We start from the raw sequence: 15,919 nt of genomic DNA, 5'->3' as shown, positions 1-15,919 counted from the left end.
TATCTGGTCGGTGCAACATCGTGGGCCGAAGGGCCTGTTCTGCGCTGTAATGTTCTATGTTCTATGTTCTATCCCTATACTCAAATTCTCTTGCTATGAAGACCAACATACCATTTGCCTTCTTTACTTCCTGTTGTACCTGTGCGCTTACTTTCAGCAACTAATGCACGAGGACACCAAGGTCTCGCCGAGTATCCACCTCTCTCAATTTACACCCATTCAAGTAATGATCTGTTTTCCTATTATTGCCACCAAAGTGGATAACCTCACATTTATCCACATTATACTGCATCTGCCATGCATATGCCCACACACTCAGCCTGTCCAAATCACGCTGAAGCATCACTGCATCCCCCTCACAGCTCACCCTCCCACCCAACTTTGTATCATCTGCAAATTTGGAGATAATATATTCAGTTCCCTCTTCTAAATCATTAATATATAATTTGAACAGTTGGGGTCCAAGCACAGATCCCTGCGGAACCCCACTAGTCATTGACTGCCAATCAAAAAAAGACCCATTTATCACTACACCACTGCCTTCCCTGATGACAATGTCATAAAAACTCAAGATAAAAGCATATTACTTTTAATTTGGATTTATTTTATTTTAGATTTCCAGCATCTTCAGAAATCTGTTTTTTGTTTTTCAATGATTTTCCTTTGTCATACTCAGATAACAAAACATGTTTAAATATAACCCACTCATGCTATTGAATTTACTTTCAATCACTATACACACCACAGCCAAACCATCAGACTGCATGAAACAATCATTATTGTCATTATCAACATTTTTAAAATTCATTCATGGAACATGGGCATCGCTGGCTGGCCAGCATTTATTGCCCATTGTCCCTAGTTTCCCTTAATCAGAGGGCAGATTAGAGTCAACCACATTGCCATGGCTCTGGAGTTACATGTAGGCCAGACCAGGTAAGGACAGTAGATTTTCTTCCCTGAAGGACATTAGTGACCCAGATGGGTTTTTCCAACAATCGACAATGGTTTCATGATCATCAGTAGATTCTTAATTCCAGATATTTTATTATTGAATTCAAATTTCACCATCTGCCGTGGCGGGATTCGAACCCTGGTCCCCAAAACACGAGCCGAGTTTTTGGATTAATCATCTAGTGATAATACCACTAGACCATTGCCTCCCCTGGTGGTGTAATCAATGTTGTCTACAGAAGGCATTGACAATGGTTTAGCAGAGTGTTAACTTTAAACCGGAATCCATTTGCTCTTATTTTCCAATTTTTCTGTCATTTTGTTGTAAAAACCTATCAGTAAAAATAATAGCAAACAAAGACAAGGGGAACCAAGCAGCAAACCAACCATTTTACTGGCTGGCCCTCAGTTTTGCGAAGAACAATCACAGCTCCTTATTACTTGAACATCAGGGAGTTTCTAAAACTATTGCTGCCTTCTGTTAGTAAGATACTCCTGCAATTGGTCAACCTCCAGCTGAAAATGCTGCTGTTTCAGGATTTGAGTATTATTCCAATCATTTTCCTTAAAGTAGTCAAGGAAATTAACACTCAACAAGATGTCAGTTCACAAAAGTACTTTCAACCATTGGCTCATTGCTGCTTACCTGGTTGAGAAAGAAGAGGCGTGTAAGGAACTTTGGGCTCCAGTGCAGTCATAGGAGGAGGTAGCAGGGGGTTTGCAAAGCTGCGCAGCGGATGAGTGGGTCGGACACAGGCCGTAGGAATCGTTCTGCTCGGAGCCTCCTCACCCGATGGATGCTCAGGCTGTGTCTGGGTTAACATCGCTGGCTGCTGAAGGTGCGATGTTTGAGCCTCACTCATGGCTTTGAAAAAGAAAACCGCGATTACATTGAATTATATTCAGTTACGAGTCTACACCATAGACCTAACTGGTCAATGCTGGCACTTAAGTTCCATAGGGACGACCTCCCATCCCTTTTTATCTAAGCCTTTCACCATATCCTTTACTTCCTTTAGCGTGACAGTTAATAAATGTTCCACTTACAACAAGAGACTTCGGAATATTCTCACACCTATGTTAGCACAGTATCAAAATGATCCAATAACAGCACCACCTTATATATACTGAAATATAATACTATTTATGTAGATAAACGAGTGTAAAAGAGGAGTAGCACCTATTAGAGACAAAAAATGGGAACAACACAGAGGCAGGGAGCACAGCTGATGTATTAAATGCATACTTTGCATCTGTATTTACCAAGGAAGAAGATGCATGGTGAAGAAGGAAGAAATTCAAATACTGGAATGGTTTAAAATTGATAAGGTGATGGTACTGGAAAGCTGGCTACTTAAAATAGATAAGGTACCAGGACCAGATGCATCCTAGGACATTGAAGGAAGTGAGAGTGAAAATTGTGGAGATGTTGACCAGAAATCTTCAGTCTTCCTTAGATTCAGGGTTGGTGCCAGAGGAACCAGAAAAGGGTGTAAAGATAAACCTAGTAACTTCAGGCCAGTCAGTTTAACTTCGGAATGGAAACAAAAATTTGAGACAAAATTAATAGTTACATGGTTACTTAAGAAAGGATTTCTTAAAGGAAAATTGTGTTTAATTAACAAGCTGGAGTTTTTTTAAGAGGTAACAGAGAGGGTTGATGAGAGCAATGCTGTTTATGTGGTGTACATGGACTCATAAAAGGCATTTGACGCAGTGCCACAGAACAAACTTGTGAGTAAAGTTATAACTCCTGAAATAAAAGAGACAATAACAACATGGATGCGAAATTGGCTGAATGACAGGAAACAGAGTAGTTAATGTATCTTTTTCAGGCTTAAAGAATGATTGTAATAAAAGTTTATTTATTAGTCACAAGTAGGCTTACATTCACATTGCAATGAAGTTACTGTGAAAAACCCGTAGTCGTCATACTCCGGAGCCTGTTCGAGTACACTGAGGAAGAATTTAACATGGGCAATGCACCTAACGTGCACATCTTTGGACTATGGGAGAAAACCAAAACACCCGGAGGAAACCCCCGCAGACACAGGGAGAAAATGCAAACTCCACACAGACAGTGACCCAAGCCAGGAATCGAACCCAGGTCCCTGGCACTGTGAGGCAGCAGTGCTAAGCACTGTGCTACCATGCCACCCCGTAGTAGCATTTCCCAGGGGTGTAGGGACCATTGCTTTTCTTGATATATTTTAATGACCTAGACCTTGGTGTACAGGGAACAATTTCAAAATTTTCAGATGATACGAAACAAGGAAACACTGTGAACTGTGAGGAGGATAGTGTAGGACTTCAAAAGGGCAGACAAGTTGGTGGAGTGGTTGGTGGCAAGTGGCAGATTAAGTTCAGTGCAGAGAAATGTGAAGTGAATCATTTTGGTAGGAAGAACATGGAGAGATAGTATAATAGGAACAGAGGGGTCTGGGCGAATATGTGCAGAAGTCATTGAAGGTGGTCGGACAGGTCCAGGAAATGGACCAAATGGCCTCCTTCTGCAATGCAACAATTCTGTGATTTTGTTATATATCTCTGTGGTAGGCAGGGGGATGTCTTTGGAACTACCAGATCAATAACAGGACTGACATGTTGCACCACAGACCTAGTGAGATCGAGAAGAACATAGGAAACAGTAAGCCACTTAGCCCTTTAAGCCCACTCTGCCATTCAGTGGCTAATATTCTACTTCAACACCATTTTTATGCACTATTCCAGTATCCTTGATATCTTTCCTTGAACCCATACCCAATGACTGAGCTACCACAGCCCCTTACATTTTGCCCCTTGAATTTGAGTGAAGAAATTTCTCCTCATGTCAGCCTCAATGGCCTACCCCGTATTCAGAGACTGGGTCCCCTGGTTCTAGATTCCCCGGGCCAGGGGGAATATCCTTGTTGCATCTACCCTGTTGGGCCCTGTAAGAATTTTGCATGTTTGAATGAGATCTCATTCTTCATAACTCCATGAAGGCCTAGTCAATTTAATCTTTCCTCAAAGGCCATTTCCCCACGGTAAGCTATTGCAGAAGATACGGAAGCATGGGATTGAGGGTGATTCGGCGGTTTGGATCAGAAATTGGCTAGCTGTAAGAAGACAGAGAGTGGTGGTTGATGGGAAATGTTCATCCTGGAGTTCAGTTACTAGTGGTGTACCGCAAGGATCTGTTTTGGGGCCACTGCTGTTTGTCATTTTTATAAATGACCTGGATGAGGGCGTAGAAGGATGGGTTAGTAAATTTGCGGATGACACTAAAGTTGGAGGAGTTGTGGACAGTGCGGAAGGATGTTGCAGGTTACAGAGGGACATAGATAAGCTGCAGAGCTGGGCTGAGAGGTGGCAAATGGAGTTTAATGCAGAAAAGTGAGAGGTGATTCACTTTGGAAGGAGTAACAGGAATACAGAGTACTGGGCTAATGGTAAGATACTTGGTAGTGTGGATGAGCAGAGAGATCTCGGTGTCCATGTGCATAGATCCCTGAAAGTTGGTACCCACGTTGATAAGATTGTTAAGGCGGCGTACGGTGTGTTAGCTTTTATTGGTAGAGGGATTGAGTTTCAGAGCCATGAGGTCATGTTGCAGCTGTACAAAACTCTGGTGCGGCTGCACTTGGAGTATTGCGTACAGTCCTGGTCGGCGCATTATAGGAAGGATGTGGAAGCATTGGAAAGGGTGCAGAGGAGATTTACCAGAATGTTGCCTGGTATGGTGGGAAGGTCTTATGAGGAAAGGCTGAGGGACTTGAGGCTGTTTTCGTTACAGAGAGGAAAGTTAAGAGGTGACTTAATAGAGGCATACAAGATGATCAGAGGATTAGATAGGGTGGATAGTGAGAGCCTTTTTCCTCGGATGGTGATGGCTAGCACGAGGGAACATAGCTTTAAATTGAGGGGTGATAGATATAGGACAGATGTCAGAGGTGGGTTCTTCACTCAGCGAGTAGTAAGGGCATGGAATGCCCTGCCTGCAGCAGTAGTGGACTTGCCAACATTAAAGACATTTAAATGGTCTTTGGATAAACAAATGGATGATATTGGAATAGTGTAGGTTAGATGGGCTTTAGATTGGTTTCACAGGTCGGTGCAACATCGAGGGCCGAAGGGCCTGTACTGCACTGTAATGTTCTATGTTCTATTCATCCCAGTCTGGTGAACCTTTGTCGCACTCCCTCTATGGCAAGTATATCTTTCCTTAGGTAAGAAGACCAAAACTGCGCACAATACTCCAGGTGTAGTCTCACCAAGGTTTCATATAATTGCAGGAAGACATTCGCCGGAACTCTACCACCTCACCCACCACAAAATCCGAGCGGGCAAGGGTCCGACAACAGAAATCTCCGTTGACCTCGAGCAGGAATTTCTGGTCTCACCCAAGCAAGGCTGTAAAATCCCACCCATTGTTATTTCTATACTCAAAACCTCTTGTAATAAACACAAACATACCATTTGCTTTCTTAATTGCTTGCTGTACCTGCATGCGAGCTATCAGAGTCTCTTGAACAAGTCCATTTGAAGTTCAACACTTCCCAGTCACTCACCATTTAAGAAATATTCTGTATTTCTGTTTTTCCTACCAAAATGGATAACCTCATGATAACCTTATTTTCTTAGGTTATATGCAACTTCATAGGACTCAGTTCCCAGTTTTTCCTCTTGTATAGCTCTATTATAAAGGTTGCCTATAGTTGATCAAATGTCCAGAAAATGACAATATTCTCCAGGTTCTATATGGTGGATATATTGAATTCCGTACTGGAGCATCGTCCTACTTTATTGGTAAAAATAGAGAAGCATCAAAAATGTTCAATTGTAATTTTTATCATATTCCGTTGTAAAGTATGATATCCGGTTATTACTAGATGCAAAAAAGGAGCATAGGACTTAGGAGCAGGGGTAGGCCATTTATTCCTTTGAATTATCCAATAAGGTCATGGCTGATTTAATTGTGGTCTTAACTCCACTTTCCTGTCTGCACTCCATAACCCTTCACTCCCTTGTCTATCAAAAATCTATCTAACTCAGCCTTGAATAAATTCAATGACACAGCCTCCACTGTTTTCTTGGGAAGAGAGATCCACAGACTTACAACCCTCTGAAAGAAAAAAAGTTTGCTCATCTTACACTTAATAGGGAGACTTCTTGTTTTTATACTGTGTCCCCTGGATCTAGCCTGCCCCACAAGAGGAAACAGTTTCCCAGTATCCACCCTATCCAGTCCCCTCAGGATCTTATATGTTTCAATAAGATCATCTCTCGATTTTCTGAACTCCAATGGGTTCAGGATCAACCTGCTCAATCTTTCTTCGTAAGGTAAGCCCTTTACCCCAGGAATGAGTCAAGTGAATCTCTTCTGAACTGCTTCTAATGCGATTATGTCATTTTACAAATAAGGAGACCAAAACGGTCCAGAGTACGCTAGATGCGCTCCCACCAAGGCCACGTACAACTGCTGTAAAACTCCCCTACTTTTACATTTCTTCCCCTTGCAATAAGTGCCAATATTCCATTCGTATTTGTATCTGCATATTAACTTTTTGTGATTCACGTGCCAGGACACCCGATCCCTCTTAACCACCAAGTTCTGCAATCCCTCCCCATTTAAATAATAAACTGCTTTTCTATTCTTCTTGCCAAAATGGACAAGTTCATATTTTCCCACAATAGGCTACATCTGCCAAATCTTTGCCCACTCACTTAGCCTAGCAATATCCCTCCAGAGACTCCGGATGACCTCTTCACAATTTACTGTTCCATGTATCTTGGTGCCATTGGCAAATTTAACTTCCATACATCTAATCCCTTCATCCAAGTCATTGATATAGATGAATTGATATAAACCTGAAATAAAGGCTACATGGTGGCACAGAGGTTAGCACTGCTCTTCACAATGCCAAGGACCTGGGTTCAATTGTGGCCTGTGTGGAGTTTGCACATTCTCCCCATATCTGCAGGGTTTTTTTTCCAGGTGCTGTTTTTCTCCCACACTCCAAAGATGTGCGGGTTAGGTTGATTTCCCATGTTAAATTGCTCCTTGATTAGCAGGATAAATACATGGGGTTACGGGGATAGGGCCTGGGTGGGATTGTTGTTGGTGCAGAATAGCCTCCTTCTGCACTGTGGGGATTCTATAGATTGTAAATAGTTGAGGCATCATCACTGATCAAGCTGTTGTAACCTGCCATCCTGAAAACCTGGGGAGATGGTGGCATAGTGGTAATGTCACTGGACCAGTAGCTAAGAGGCCCAGGGTAATGCTCTGGGAACATGGGTTCAAATCCCACATTGGCAAATGTGAAAACTGAATTCAATAATGCATCTGGAATTAAAAGTCTAATGATGTCCATGTCCATGAATCTGTTTTCAATTATTGTAAAACTCCATCTGGTTCATGAATGCCCTTTAGGGAAGGAAATCTGCCATCCTTACCTGGTCCAGCCTACATGGGATTCCAGATCCACATTAGTGTGGTTGATTCTTAACTTCCACCACAAGGGCAATTAGGGATGGGCAATAAATGCTGGCCCAGCGATGCCCATATCCCATGAAAATGCAACCTGATAGCTAACCAGTTCTTTATCCATGATAATACCATGAGCTCTCATTTTGTGTAGCAACCTTTGATGTGACATCTTTTCAAATGATTTTTGGAAATCCAAGTACACCACATCTACAGACCCCCTTTATCCAACATCGCCAAAGAAATCGAATAAATTTATTGACCACCATTTCTCTTTCACAAAACCATGTGAACTTGCCATAACCTCCTTAATAATGCATTCTAGCAATTTCCCGATATCAGATGTTAGGCTCACTGGCCTATAGTACCCAGTTTTTTGTCTCCCCCTTTTCTTGAATAAAAACTCAATTTTATATAAAAATTACATTAATAATGGATTCTTACTTGATCCAAATCCTCGATCGACGGTCAATGTGGGGAATGGCATGGTCCGCAATGGAAATTGAGGGTGAGGATATCCACATGTTGGAGATGGCAGGATGCCAGGATATTGGGCACTCTCTAGTGTTGGGACAGGAATCGCACTTACAACAGCTGCAGAAAGGAAAATTAAAGAAAACGCATGAACCCTAGGTCACATTTTCAACAAACTGAAATGTTGGCGAAAGGAAACGTGTTCAAAATATTGCCAAAATATGGTTTAATTATGATATGTTTTAACAAATAGGCCATATTTCACATAAATTATATTTCTATCAAATCTGATCAGATCTCACTTCTTCTAAGTGTCCCAGCAGCCCATCATTGCTGGGTTCAGATGTTGCTGGGATGGGTAGAGCCATCGGCCAATCAGATTGGCCAACAGCTCCCGAGGACACAACATCCTCTCACTGAGGGGCAGAAAAGCCACAGAAATCCTGGAAATACAAAGTCGGAGTGGACGAGCAAGGGTCCCCCTGTAGAATCCCTCCTTTGAGCCTTGACGGAATTGGTGAGCACCTCTTTCCAGTGAGATCCCGGTGATATTATTGGCTCAGCAGCAACTAGGTTGCAATATACTCAGCACTGAAAATAGTAATTCGCAACCAACTTCACCTTCATCTTCAGTCTCCACCACCAGGGTCAGAAATATAGAATATCGAGGTGAGTGTTATAAAACAACTAAAATTCGAAGCATACCCTTCGTTACTGGGCCTAACCAACCACATCTGTCAACCCTCACTCTGAACTCCCTATGGTTACCAAGTTTGCCCTCCCATGTAGTCTGCCCCTTTGTTAACTTCCTCCATCTCCTTTGTCCTTGACCATTGGGAAATTCAGTCCTGATACAGAATACAAATATAAAATGATGGAAATCATTTTATGGAACGGAAATGATGTCTTGTTCCAGACACTCACCACATAGAGGGTGGTGAGTGTCTGGAACAAGGTGCCAGAGGTAGTAGTAGAGGCAGGTAACATTTTGTCTTTTAAAAAGCGTTTAGACAGTTAGGTGGGTAGGATGGGTATAGAAGGATATGGGCAATTGGGATGAGCTTAATGGTTAAAAACAAAAGGGCGGCAGGGATAAGTTGGGCTGAAGGGCCTGTTTCCATGCTGTAAATCTCCATGACTTACATGGCAGGGCAATCTCCAGTTGATAAAGAATTAAGACAAAGTAATGTTTTGGGTGAGGTCCTTTATCGGAAGTTAACAGAGTGTCCCTTCAAAAGTTAACTTAGATTTTCGATACAGATGGAAATATATGTTGAGTATTCTCTGTTTTTATTCCTGATATGCCTATCATTTTTGCATTCCAGCTCTTTTGTCCATGTTTGAACCAGATTGGTCTTATCCTGTTCCTTGTGTACAGGACGTACCTGGTCTTATTCTGTTCCTTGTGTACAGGACGTACCTGGGCAATTTTCCACACTGCTGGCTAGATGCCAGTGTTGTATCTGTACTGGAACAGCTTGGCTAGGTGTGCACAAGTGCTGGAGCACAAGTTTTCAGGACTATTGCCAGAATATTGTCAGGGCCTATAGCCTTTGCAGTATTCAATGCCTTCAGCTGTTTATTGATGTCATGTGGAGTGAATCGAATTGGCTGCAGACTAACATCTGTCATACTGGGGACTTCTGGAGGAGGTCAAGTTGGATAATCCACTCTGCAATCCTGGCTGAAGATTGTCGTGAATGCTTCAGCCTTGTCTTTTGCATTGATGTGCTGGGCCCCTCCATCATTGAGGATGTGGATATTTGTAGGGCCTCCTCCTCCAGTGAGTTGTTTAATTGTCCACCAGCATTCAGGGATGGATGTGGCAGGACTGCAGAGCTTGGATTCATTCGTTGTAGAATTGCTTAGCTCTATTACTTGCTGCTTATGCTGTTTGACATGCAAGTAGTCCTGTGTTGTAGCTTCACCAGATTAATACCTCATTATTAGGTCTGCTTGATTTGCTCCCAGCATGCCCTCCTGCACTCTACATTGAATCTGGCTTGGTGGTAATTGTAATGGGGGATATGCTGGGCCATGTGGTTACAGATTGTGGTTGAGTACAATTCTGCTGCTGCTGATGGCCCACAGTGCTTCATGGATGTCCAGTCTTGAGTTGCTAGTTCTGTACAAAGTCTATCCCATTTAGCATGGTGGTGGTGCCTCACAACATGATGGAGGGCATCCTCAATGTGAAGACGGGACTTTGTCCAGTGTTTTTAACATAGTAAAGCATTTCCAAGCACTTCACTAGAGTATTACTAACCACCAGTGTTTGATCTAAGACAGGTGACCAAGTCAAAGAGATAGATTTTTGGAAAAGAAGAGAAATTGAGGCAGAGAGGTTTAGACGGGGAATTCCAGCATATAGGGCCATGCAACCAAAGGCAAGGCCATCAATACTGACTGAAATCAGTGTTGTGGGAGAGACTGAATTGGAGGAATGCAGGAAAGGGAATGCAGATTGGGTGGGGCCATGGAGGAATTAGAAAATTTTACAAATGAGACATTACTGCCCAGGATCCAATGTAGGACAATCAGCACTGGGGTGAAGGGTCAACCTGACTTGGTACAAGTTGGAATACAAGCTGAAAGGTTTTGGAATGGTTCAAATTTAAACAGGATGGAAGATGGGCGGCAAACCAGGCGAGCATTGATATTGTCAAGCCTCGAGGTAACAAAGGATAGATGAGAGTTCCAGCAGTAGATAAGATGAGATGGATAATGTTACAGGGATGGAAATAGATGGTCTCAGTGATGGAACTTATAGCTGGTGTAAGAAATTGCAAAATGTCATACTGATACAGTATAGCATACCCTTTTGGATTTGAGGCTTGATGTATTCTTAGGGTAGAGCACAGTACGTTTAATAAAGCACTTTATACTATCAGCCAACATTACTGAGTCTGATCCTATCATGGAAATTCTCTGGCCATTCCCACTGATGGGATCCCGCCCACCACATGTTCCCCAATGGCGGAGGATGCATACAATGGGAAAACCTGTTGATAGTGGCGGGACCGAATGATCCCACCGCGAACAATAGAGGGTCACTTCAACCGCCTAAAACATGCCATGGAGGTGAGGAGTTCTGCCGATGTGACCAAATGGCCAAGACAGCTGTGTATATTGTGGAATCTGAAGAGAACAAATGCTTATCACTTCCAGCGCTGGAAATGATGTAAAATGGAAACATAAGAGGGTGGAAGTGAAGACGTTAGCCTTAGGCTCATTGGGAATTGGGCTTTGGATCACATCTGTATAAACAGGTGATATATGGTTGCCAATGGGCATCCCTCTGCAGCTTGCTCAGGACCTCGGCAAAAACATCTACATCCATCACAAAGCAGATTGATCTTGGGAAGGGGCACTTTATGTAATTCATTTCGACATATAGACAACTGACTCAAGAAAAGCTTCTTCTCTGCTGCCATCAGACATTTGAATGGACCTACCTCATATTAAGTTTATCTTTCTTTACACCCTAGCTATGACTGTAACATTACATCCTGCACCTTCTCTATGTACGGTGTGCTTTGTCTGTATAGCACACAAGAAACAATACTTTTCATTGTATACTAATACATGTGACAATAATAAATCAAATCAAAGTTTAAAAATATTACAACTTACTATTTTAGTAGTGGGCCCTAGTGCCCCCTTTAATGAGCCACGGGAGCTGCTGTAAACTTGGAAACACCTATGCTTTGTTCAATTTATGATAAATATCAATCAAGTGCTCATGTAAGGTTAGGACACTGATTAAAATATTAAAGGTGCTTAAACCTCCTTGAGGTGGGCACCAATAAAAAGTGGAAGTCTTTCAAATCTGACAAAACCAGGGCAATTGGATATGAGAGATCACAAAGTAAAATTGGTCCCTTCAACACTCATTTTTGGTTCAAATGGGAGGTGACTGGGTATATTTATTCCCAACAAAATTCATCCATTCTCTGGCAGGACAGTCCCTCACTGCACATCCTTATTCTCCACACAATGTAAGGGATAATGAAGACACCATCTTGGATCTTCTAAAGGCTGCCTTTGCTGTTCCTGCACTTCACCAGTTCTCTCCTCATGGTAACACTCAGTGACCCTGATTGGGCTTTTGCATTTGAAGATTGGGTCACATGAGGGACACAGATGCGATGCACAGTTGGAGCCCAAATCTTACCCAGGCATTGGGTTTCTGACCCCGAATTGAAAATCAACCTCCCATTGTCAGAGGTAAGGGTTTAAACAAAATACATCATTCAATCTATATATAAAAGTGAAATGATTCTCTGTTTGTTACAACAAATCCCTCTGAGATCCTTGGGTCAATCTCAACCAAAATCATTGGGATGGTATCTTGGACCAAGGAGCATGTCTTAGATGAGTTAACATCTAATCACTCCCACCAGGGAACTTTTGATTCTTAGCAAGGGGATCCCATGGCCCAGCCTACACTTTGGCCCTGCTGACATTGTAAGTCAGACATGTTTTAAGCAACATTAACCATACATTACATAAAGAATGTAACATCATAAATCCCTGACTTTCTTCATATTTCATTTGGTTTCTTTTACTTTATTTATTTTGCAAAAGTTAAGTTCTGACACTGCACGTTATCACTTGGGAAGAGGAAGCAACAGATAGCACACAGGTCCATGGATGATGAAGAGGGTAGAGAAAAAAAGGCAAGAAGTTGACAGAGTGACAGAACTCCTGAAGGAACCCTTCACTAATGATCCTCCTCATAATTATGAGTAAGATCTAGAATATGCTACTGACAGTCAGAGATATGTGAATATTGTGGTGCAGAAAAGTGGAAAAATGAGCCACCTTCAGTGTGTTGTGTAAACGGTAAAGTATGATTACACCCTTAAATGTGTCAGCTGACCCACTGGCTGTACTTCTTATGGTAACAACAAAATCTAAACACTTGTTGAAACACGTCAGAAAATATAACAGTTGAGTAGGAGCATCAAGAAATCTCTTTATTTTGGCCTAAAAAGGAAGAACTTCCAACATGTCTATCATAAAATATTTAATATTTGAATAAACACTGAAAATGCAGATTGTGACACTGAAAATGTAGAGATTGATATTACAGATTCGACACTGATTATGAAATATTTAAGATTACTAGGATTTTGAGAGTGACATTGAGGGTGTAGAGAATGATTAGTTGAAAGTGTAAATCTAATTAGAGTCAAGCCAATTAAATAAAGCAAACATAAATAAATTCGCTGTGAACTATTTTTTTGTCAAATGTTCCTGTTTATAACAATTTTATGTGAATTTGGATATTTGCATTTTGTATTTGTGGGATCAAAATTGTTAATTAAAATAATTGTGTGAAAGAAGTTAATTAAATGAATTGTTGAATGAAATCTGATGGATATAAGAAATGATTTGAATTACTTCATAGAAACAGTTTGTGGTCTGATTTTCAGCTTTACTGCTTATCTCATTCAGTCCAAGGGATGAATATCTTAACTTATTAGTTCATAAAAACATGCTCTTTCTCTTTTTTTGCATCTTATTTTTAGATTTCAGTTTCTTTATTTCCTGGGCATGGAGCAGGTATTCCAGCTTGTATGTTATATATTTCGCAATATCACAATTACACTTTTCCAATCAATAGTCTTTTACGAGCAGAATTGTATGGTCCCCTGCTGGCCGATTTATGGGTGGGAGGCTCCAAGTTCCCAGGGCGGCCTTCTGTCCGCCCCTGACCACTGCAATTTTATGTGGGGTGGGCAAAGTCAAAGGCGGCCCACTGGCCCTTGCCCCAGTTGAGGTCTATAAGTGACCAGGATTCCCACCTGTCTCTATTTTGAGGCTGGCAGGAGGAGCTCGGAAGGCTGGAGTAAAGCCCAGCAGGTCACCCTACTTGGGCCTTGTGTAGGAATGGGAGCATTTCCTTCCAGGGCCCCCTATCTACATTGGACAACCACCACCTCCCCCCCAACCCAGCTGCCAGTTGGTGCTCCCTCACCCCTGGCCTCTCCATCAAGTCTCCCAACCCCACGCTCTCCCCATCCCATTCCTCCCCCCATCCGAAATTTCATCTCTTCTCCCATCGTGAGATAGTCCCTGTTGGTACCAGGTCCTAGTCTCTGGGACCTAGCATCTCAGGACCTCTTGTACTCCCAGGCCTGGTGATTGTTGGCACAGGAGCTGCTGGGACGACAGAATGCTGGCCAGTCAGATTGGCTGGCTGCTCTCTGATGCATGCCTTCCTCCAGATTGAGGGATGGATATCCCATCTCCAGCCAATTCACACCCTTCCGAGGCTAACTCTTCGGGTTCCGGGGCAGGGAACCCTGTCATCTGGAAAATCCTGCCTTTTGTCTGTTAGTGCCTTCAGTAAAGCTTTTACTTCAGGGTGTCAGCCTCTGCCAAAATCCTGGGTCTGACAAGACATTGCTGACAAAGGTGATAATCAGTCTGCTAAATTTAGATTATGCAGTCTGAGCATGTGCAGTCTATCTAATTTCTCAGGATGTTTCGTTACCATAATGTCAACTGTAACGATAGATTAATTTTCAATGGTTTCTCAGCATTTCTGCTCATTTGTATTTCAAAATTATTTGAAGAAAAGCTAGAGGATGAACATCAAAAGTCTTAGTTTGGTAATATTCAGATTGAGCGTTTTTTAAACATCTGTCACTTCAAAGAATTGTTTTCAGCTGAGGATGTATTTTCCTTTGCTAATGTTTGTTCAATTATAATTTTAATTTTCAAGTAAATGCCCAATTAGCACCAGTGAGACAGTGAGAAACATTTTATCCCCTGACCTGGTAAGAACAGTGAGACATTGTGATTTGTTTGAAGTTCCATAATGTTATTTTTTTTATTAATTTTGGGTTGTCATGATAAAAGGTGCGGGCTAATGGATTTCTCTCTCTGATATCCCAGCAAGGAAATGCAGGGAGATTGGAGGAAGTGTGAAAGGATATAAGCTTTCAAATAGGACGGTCATTGATAGTTTGAGGAAGAAAAGGCAGCAGGGCTACATTGCTTACTTACCAGTGTGATAACCCCCATGAATTGCATGGGGTAAACACTGATTGGCCTCTCTGTATGACTCGTTGAATACGAGCTCCCTGGGGATTGGTAATTAATGCACTGGATGCAGCTTGTATACCGAGCCCTGTATAAAGCAGGCCTCTGAGTGGGTCCATTATGCCATTGTCCCAGTTGGGGTCTGTTTGTGTTCATCACAGGCTTGTGGTTTTGCATTACTTTATTTTGTGCAATAAAACATTGTTTCTTCACAGCTGACTCCTGGAGTTATTATAACCAGGGTGCAAAAACGATTGCTGCAAAATACATCAACTTTCTACTAATAATTGGGAATATAAAACTTAAATAGCAAGACAATGGGCAGCACAAGAGAAGAAAGCTAGCTGGATCTCAAGATGTGAGAAGCACAGGAGGTGACAATGAGCCTGTACCTGGAACAGTAAGGGAAGGTAGTGACTTAGTGGTATTGTCACTGGACTGGTAGTCCACAGACCCAGGGTTATGGACTGGTGACCCAGGTTTGAATATCCAATGAAAAATATCTGGAATTAAAAGTTTAATGATGACCATGAAAAACATTGTTGCTTGTCGTAAAAACCCATCTGGTTCACTAATATCCTTGAGGGAAGGAAATCTGCCATCCTTATCTGGTCTGGCCTACATGTGATTCCAGATTCACAGCAATGTGGTTGATTCAGTTCAAGGGCAATTAAGGATGGGTAACAAGTGCTGGCTCAGCCAGCAATGCCCACATACACCTGCAGCGCTGTGTACAATTCTAGTCACTGTACATACAGCAAAGATATTTGAGCAGTGCAAGAAAGGGCAACCCAATGTGCCTAGCTCAAAATGTCTAAGCTACAAAATGAGGTTGAAGAGCCTGGTATTGCTAACTCTGGAAGGAATTATTCAAGCACTCAAGATTCTGAAGGAACTAGACATATTGAATGCTGACACAGGTCAAGTAACTTGGGATCGAGTCCTGCCAGATTTCAGAGCTTGCTGGTT

General features: G+C 42.1%; 1 protein-coding gene across 1 annotated transcript in view; it reads right to left on the bottom strand.

Moving 5' to 3' along the window:
• Nucleotides 1–15,919, bottom strand: part of dcc (DCC netrin 1 receptor) — an 868,461-nt gene that overhangs the window by 36,194 nt on the left and 816,348 nt on the right. Inside the window, exons 26-27 of the mRNA XM_078241787.1 lie at nt 7,868–8,017; nt 1,601–1,819 (exon numbers count right to left, since the gene is read on the bottom strand). Coding sequence (XP_078097913.1) covers nt 1,601–1,819; nt 7,868–8,017 — 369 coding nt within the window. The remainder of the gene's footprint in view (nt 1–1,600; nt 1,820–7,867; nt 8,018–15,919) is intronic.

Source organism: Mustelus asterias, chromosome 1, assembly GCF_964213995.1.
Source record: "Mustelus asterias chromosome 1, sMusAst1.hap1.1, whole genome shotgun sequence".
NCBI lineage: Eukaryota > Metazoa > Chordata > Chondrichthyes > Carcharhiniformes > Triakidae > Mustelus > Mustelus asterias.
This window is presented reverse-complemented; position numbering and strand designations above follow the sequence as displayed.